General features: G+C 60.6%; 2 protein-coding genes across 6 annotated transcripts in view; one reads left to right on the forward strand and one right to left on the reverse strand.

The window, feature by feature from the left end:
- Window positions 1-1336: 1336 nt before the first annotated feature.
- The window catches only part of SGCA (sarcoglycan alpha), an 11895-nt gene continuing 6284 nt past the window's right edge, over window positions 1337-6947 (forward strand). The window contains exons 1-8 of one of the 2 annotated variants that reach the window (XM_084863564.1): window positions 1337-1409; window positions 2131-2229; window positions 2329-2483; window positions 2638-2710; window positions 3065-3263; window positions 4652-4814; window positions 5678-5886; window positions 6068-6094. In XM_084863564.1, the coding sequence (XP_084719690.1) occupies window positions 1373-1409; window positions 2131-2229; window positions 2329-2483; window positions 2638-2710; window positions 3065-3263; window positions 4652-4814; window positions 5678-5886; window positions 6068-6094 (962 nt within the window). In that variant the 5' untranslated portion in view covers window positions 1337-1372. The remainder of the gene's footprint in view (window positions 1410-2130; window positions 2230-2328; window positions 2484-2637; window positions 2711-3064; window positions 3264-4651; window positions 4815-5677; window positions 5887-6067; window positions 6095-6947) is intronic. The other variant, XM_084863565.1, reaches the window with a different exon arrangement.
- LOC311611427 (histone H1.9-like) overlaps window positions 6104-6947 on the reverse strand; it is a 3547-nt gene continuing 2703 nt past the window's right edge. The window contains exons 1-3 of one of the 4 annotated variants that reach the window (XM_084863659.1): window positions 6686-6947; window positions 6547-6605; window positions 6104-6471 (exon numbers count right to left, since the gene is read on the reverse strand). The exon at window positions 6686-6947 is cut by the window's right edge and continues 2703 nt beyond it. The gene's annotated coding sequence lies outside the window, so the exon portion shown is untranslated. Of the gene's footprint in view, window positions 6606-6685 lie in introns of all 4 variants that reach the window. The other 3 variants (XM_084863658.1, XM_084863657.1, XM_084863660.1) reach the window with 3 other exon arrangements.

The following is a 6947-nucleotide window of genomic DNA, read 5'->3' on the forward strand; positions in this document are numbered from 1 at the left end:
TATGCTGAGTTGTGAGGGGTGAGTGGCTGGTTGCCTGGTGGCCAAGGGCAGGAAGGGAACTCCAGGCAGAGGGCACAGCTCGAGCAAAGGTGTCAGACTGAGGGGGAGGGTATCCGATTAGAAGGCAGCAGAGCCGAAACCGGTTTGGCTCAGTGGATAGAGCGTCAGCCTGCGGACTGAAGGGTCCCAGGTTCGGGGTGTGCAGGAGGCAGCTGATGGATGTTTCTCTCTCATCAATGTTTCTAACTTTCTATCCCTCTTCCTCCCTCTCTTAAAAAATCAACAAAACATATTCAAAAAATTTTTTTGAAAAGAAGGCAGCCCGGCCCCCCACGGCCTCTAGACAAGGAGCAACAGAACATGGTGCTGGGGTCCCGGAGGCCTGGGATGCACTGAGGGCGCCCCGCTGGGCTTTTTGTGTTGCAATTCCAGATTTTTTAAAGAACTAGATGCCAAGATGAGTGTGGAAACTCTGTGAAGCTGGAGAGCAGTTCAGTTTTCTGGGAGAACGAAAGAGAACAATTTGCTTGATTAAACTGTTTAGCCCTGACTGGTCTGACTCAGAGGATGGAGTGCTGGGCTGCGGACTGAAGGGTCCCAGGTTCGATTCTGGTCAAAGGCATGTGCCTTGGCTGTGGGCACATCCCCAGTTGGGGGTGTGCAGGAGGCAGCTGGTCGATGGTTCTCTCTCATCGATGTTTCTAGCTCTCTATCCCTCTCTCTTCCTCTCTGTAAAAAAATCAATAAAATATATTAAAATTTTTTTTCTTAAGAAGAAGAAGAAGAAGAAGAAGAAGAAGAAGAAGAAGAAGGAGAAGAAGGCAGAATGAGGCTGGGCAGGAGCTGGGTCCTGTGTGTTTGTATGTGTATATATATATGTATATGTATGTGTGTGTGTGTATATATATCTGTGTGTATGGGTGTGTGTGTGTGTATGTGGTATGGGTGTGTGTGTGTCTATGTGTGTATGGGTGTGTGTGGGGGGAGTGTGTATGTATGTGTGGGGAGGTATGTGTGTGTATGTGTTGTATGTGTGTATATGGGTGTATGTGTGTGGGGGTGGGGTTGGGGGTGGGGGTAAGGGGATTCTAGGCTGGATGGTCAGGTACAGGAAAGGCCGAGGCCAGCAGCAGCTGGAGCCCAGGCAGGGGGAGCATTACGGTTTGGGGGGCACAGGTTCGGGGCAGAAAACATGCTCTGGCCCCCGGGAGGGGGTGGCTGAAGGAACCCTGTCATGTGGGGAGTGTCCGTCCTAGAGACCGGGCCTGCTCTGTGTGGGGGGGAGGGCCCGGCTGCTCTGGGCACCTCCCTTCCCTCCCCGCCCTCCTCCCGCCCCTGTCTCTGTCACTCACGGCCGGCCGGCCGGGCAGCCATGGCCGCAGCGCTGGTCTGGATTCCTCTCCTTGCTGGCAAGTCGGGGCCTCCTTCAGGGAGAGGCCCGGATGAGGGGGGACGCAGGGGCAGTGCTCGGGGAGGTCCGGCGGGGGAGGCAGGGGTGTTCGTGTTGCTGGTGGGGAATGCAGGGCCTTGGTTGGGGCTCGGAGCTGGGCCCTGGGACACAGGCCTGGTGGCCCTGAGCGGTGGGTGTCCTCAGCCGGCCTCGGTGGGCCTAGAGCGCAGGTCCCGGGAGTCGTGGGCCCTTTAACGGGCTGGCTGGCCGGCGTCTTCCAGGCTCCGGCTAAATTTGGCCCTGGCAGGGTGTGGGGCCTGCTGGATCCCCTTTGCTCAGCTCCTATTGGCCATAGCGGGGGCCCTGGTCCCCTGCTCATTAGGGGAGGTGGGTGAGGGCCCCAGCATGCCCACCCTCCTCCTGCAAAGGCTCCTGGACATTCAGTGTGGGGTTCCCTTCTAAGTCTTCTCACCACACACGCCCCTCCCCTCCCAGCCAAACACCAGCTCTGCCCTCTGTGACCCCACAGGGCCTCTGGGGAGGCGTGGGGGGCTCCCTGGGTTCCCCAGCCTCAGCCCCGGCCTCCTCATGGCACCCCCGGGCCCTCGGTCCTTTCCTGGGAGCCGGAGGAGGGTCCCTCTGCTCTCACACGCTCCTCCTGGCCCCGAGGGTGGGGAAGGGGAGCAGATCCCGTGTCCCCGCCTGAGGCTCAGCCAGTCTGGGGGCTGCGGGTCCCGCAGGTCTCCTGGCCGGGCTGGGGCGCGCGGAGCCCCAGCAGACCACCCTGCACCCGGCCGTGGGCCGCCTCTTCGTGCACACCTTGGACCCTGAGCACGTGGGTGAGAGGAGCCCCGTGGACCTGGGGGGGTGGGGGTGCCCGGCCCAGGGCTGGCGAAGGCTCCTGTCATGGGCCCAACCTCTGTCTTCCCTCCCACCAGCCGTCCCGCCCGCTGTCCCGGTCACCTACCACGCCCACCTGCAGGGACACCCAGACCTGCCCCGGTGGCTCCGCTACACCCAGCGCAGCCCCCGCCACCCCGGCTTCCTCTATGGGAGCCCCACCCCTGGAGATCGTGGCCGCCAGGTCATCGAGGTATGGGCGGGGCCGGGGGGCGGGGGGGGAGGTCATGTCCGTGTGCCTCATGGACATGCCTCTGACTGGGTGATCGCGGTCCTCGCCTCCCAGGCGCCAGCTGCCCAGCCTTCCTCCCCTCCCCCACCGCCCTGGCTCTCCCCGTCCCCTGCAGGTCGTAGCCTACAACCGGGACAGCTTCGACACCATCCAGCAGAGACTAGTGCTCCTGATTGGGGACCCAGAAGGTACCACCTACCCCGCCCCGCCCACGCCAGTCTCGGGGGATCTCCCCGGGAGGGGGGTGTGGGGAAGGAAAGGCTTGGAGAGAAGTGGGGAGCAGGGCATCCTGGGAAGCCTCAGGGCTTGTATCCTGGGCTGCTCTGCTGGCCGGCAGTCTGTGGGGCGTTTGGGGCCTGTGATGTATGGGGTGTGAAGAAGGAAGGAAGGAAGAAAGGAAGGAAGGAAGGAAGGAAGGAAGGAAGGAAGGAAGGAAGGAAGGAAGGAATCTGAGGAGGTCGAGGGAGGAGCTTGGGTGGGGAGCTTGGGAAGGGTCTGTGCAGGGCGGGGTGCAGCCTGAGGTGCCCCCCTGGCCCTTCCAGGCCCCCTGCTGCCGTACCAGGCCGAGTTCCTGGTGCGCAGCCATGACGTGGAGGAAGTGCTGCCCTCAACCCCTGCCAGCCGCTTCCTCATAGCCCTGGGGGGCCTCTGGGAGCCAGCAGAGCTCCAGCTGCTCAACATCACCTCCGCCTTGGACCGTGGGGGCCGCGTTCCCCTTCCCATCGAGGGCCGCAAGGAAGGGTAGGCACGTGACCCCGGAGGGCTTCCTGGAGGAGGAGGCGCCTTGCCTCCCGTCTGGGTAGTAGGCATAGACCACGGGTCTCCCTAGTTTCCAGGCGGGGTCCCCCCCGCCCCATACCTCTCCCCCCAGCACGGTTCTGCGTAGTTCCCCCATAAACATCTTCGTCAGATGCATCTGGCCATAAGAATTTTTGCTGCAAACCTTTTTCTTGCCTAACTAACGATCCACGAGGCAATTTCGCCATAAAAGAATGAAGCATGTTAAAAAGGACATAAAGAAACATGAAAACTTATAACAAAAGACTTTATTGCAGAAAATACATTGTTTTTGGAGTCTTTGTTCACAGGATTATACATTATTTTTTTTTTTTTTGCTTGATGACTAGTCTTGTTCAGCATCACATTTTTCTTTCTTTTTTTTTTAATTTTAATTTAATTTTATTGATTTTTTACAGAGAGGGACAGACAGAAACATTGGTGAGAGAAACATCGACCAGCTGCCTCCTGCACACCCCCCACTGGGGATGTGCCCGCAACCAAGGCACATGCCCTTGACTGGAATTGAACCTGGGACCCCCCAGTCTGCAGGCTGACGCTCTATCCACTGAGCCAAACAGGTTTCAGCGCATTTTTCTTTTTATTCCACTAAAATTTCTTCCTGAATTAAGAGAGGCATCAGTTTCCAACTGATCCTGAACGCCCCTGAGGACCTGTGAGCTGGAGGCCGCCCCTCCTGTCTGTGTAGCGTGGTGAGCGGTTGGACAGGCGGAAGGACCATAGTCACCGAAGGGTTTGCAAACGAAGCTGTGACCCTTTCCTAGTCGAGCGTGACACCTGGCTCTACGCGCAGCTGTTGTCATCCGCTATTTTCAGACCCACACGTCTACTCAAGGGTCACGATTTGTATAAAAGTGGGAGTCCTGGGAGAACGTTGTCAACGGAGAAGTGAAACAGGCTGAGAAAATACATGAAGTCTGCCGCTCTCCCCCACCCCCCCCAATCACAGGCCTTACGGTCCATTAGCGATGCGAGAGCAGGCGCACAGCGAAGATCTTTACGGGGACGTTAGACACGCCTCACCAGGCCCGTCTGCACCTCCCAACTCCCCTCCACGGCCCGCTGCCCTCTGGTCACGCCCTCCCCGCCTCTCGCTCCTCCTGCACCCAAACCCCGGTTATCCTGAACTCCCGCCTCCTGTGCCCACAGGCCACATCGGGCCCATCCAGTGGTGGGGGTAAGGCCCCCAGAAGACGGGACCGCCCGGTGTGCTCTCACCGTCACCCGGCTCTCAGGGTGGCCCTGTAGCCCCCCTCTCAGCGCTCGGTGACACCCTCCCATGTGCTGACACCCTCCCCGGTGACACCCTCCCCGGCCTCCGTCTGGTCCAGGGTGTACATCAAGGTGGGCTCCGCCTCGCCCTTCTCCACCTGCCTGAAGATGGTGGCGTCTCCCGACAGCCAGGCTCGCTGTGCGCAGGGCCAGCCCCCGCTGCTGTCCTGCTACGACACCCTGGCGCCCCACTTCCGAGTCGACTGGTGCAACGTGTCCCTGGTGAGGAGGGACCCCGGCCCTGGGGTGGGGCTGGGGCGTGGCCCCATGACCGTCTGCTCCCTGCCCCTCCCCATCCATCTTCTCTATTCTACTTTTTCTCTGATTATCTGCCCGTCTCTTTCATCTCTCTCTCTCTCTCTCTCTCTCTCTCTCTCTCTCTCTCTCTCTCTCTCTCTCTCACACACACGCACTTCCACTTTCTACCAGAAGAGGGCGACAGAGCCCATAACCCAGAGATCTCTGGCTCCTCAACTCCCACAATGCAGCTCCCCACCAAGCGCCTCTGGGTGACAGCTTCCTGCTCCCTTCTGAGGTGTCCCCGAGTAGGTCTGCCTGCGGAGAGGAGCAGGGAGTTCTCGCTCACCCCTCTAGGCTGGGTGTGGAGGCAGCTCAGGTCCCTAGCCGCCTCTGTGCCTCCGAATTGACCAACAGCGCAGCCAGGGACGGGCGATTGGCAACAGCCTTGAGCCCTTGCTATGTGCTGGACACATGACATTCAACCAGCTGTGTTCTTACCGCCGCCCCAGGGGACAGGTACCACGGTTAGCCACCCAGCTTCGCAGCTTGGGACGCTGATGCCCCTCGAGGGAAGTCACCCCAGCCAGGCACTTGTCTGAGTCAGGATTCAAACCCAGGCAGCTGGACCCTGGGGCTGTACTCTAACCATTGTGCAGCCCTGCCTCTCTGAACATCTCTCTCCCGGCTCCCAGTCCCGTACTTGTCCTGCTGGGTCACCCGAGCTGCCCCTCCCTGTGGCCGGCAGGGCCAGTGGATAGTGGCGCCCCGGGTCACTGCCCTGCCCCCCCGGGGCGTCTCTGAGCCCATCCAGCTGCCCCTGGGTCAGTGCTGGGCTCTCTGAGCAGGTGGATAAGTCAGTGCCGGAGCCCGCAGACGAGGCGCCCACCCCAGGCGATGGGATCCTGGAACATGACCCCTTCTTCTGCCCGCCCACCGAGGCCACGGCCCGCGACTTCCTGGCCGACGCCCTGGTCACCCTCCTGGTGCCCCTGCTGGTGGCGCTGCTGCTCACGCTGCTGCTGGCCTACGTCATGTGCTGCCGGCGGGAGGGGCGGTGAGTGGGGGCGGGGGCAGCAGGGCCGGTCCTCCATGGTGGGGTCCTTGTGGCACCTGTACTCTGTGGGGACCCCGACCCCTCAGGGAGGGAGGTGTTGGCCAGGGAAGAAGAGGGGCCCCCTCTCCTGGCCCCGGGCGGGGTGTGGAAAACGGCTAACCCCTTCCCGTGCTTTCCACAGGCTGAAGAGGGACCTGGCCGCCTCGGAGTGAGTAAGGGAGAGTGGGGGGCTGGGTGGGAGCCCCCTGCCCTGTCAGGCTGGAGTCCTCCACCTCCATGAGCAGCGCAGACAAAGCAGATCATTCTGAGATGAGGGGCCCCCCTTGGTCCTGCAGCCCAGCCCTGGCTGGCTGGACGCTGGGCCTGGCCTGGCCTGGGCTCGCCTTTGATTGTTTGGTCTCCATGGGACAGGGGAGGGGGCCTGGAGAAACAGCTGAGACACACACCCACACTCACACTCACAAACCCACACCCACACCCACACTCACACCCACCCCACACCCACACTCACACTCACACTCACAAACCCACACCCACCCCACACCCATACTCACACCCACACTCACACACACACTCACATCCACACTCACACATTCACACTCACACCCACACTCACACTCACACTCACAAACCCACACCCACGCCCACACTCACACCCACCCCACACTCACACCCACCCCACACTCACACCCACACTCACATCCATACTCACACACACACTCACACTCACACTCACAAACCCACACCCACCCCACACCCACACTCACACCAACACTCACACCCACACTCACACTCACACTCACAAACCCACACCCACGCCCACACTCACACCCACCCCACACCCACACTCACACCCACACTCACATCCACACACACACACATTCACTCACACACCCACACTCACACCCACCCCCACCCCACACCCACACTTACACTCACACTCACATCCACATTCACACTCACACCCACATTCACACCCACATTCACACACCCACACTCACTTCGCTGTGGCACTTGGGCTTCAGGCGGGTCCTGTCACATACTCTGGCCTCGGCCCCTCT

Source organism: Pipistrellus hanaki (genome assembly GCF_964339955.1).
Source record: "Pipistrellus hanaki genome assembly, chromosome: 16".
NCBI classification, from domain to species: domain Eukaryota; kingdom Metazoa; phylum Chordata; class Mammalia; order Chiroptera; family Vespertilionidae; genus Pipistrellus; species Pipistrellus hanaki.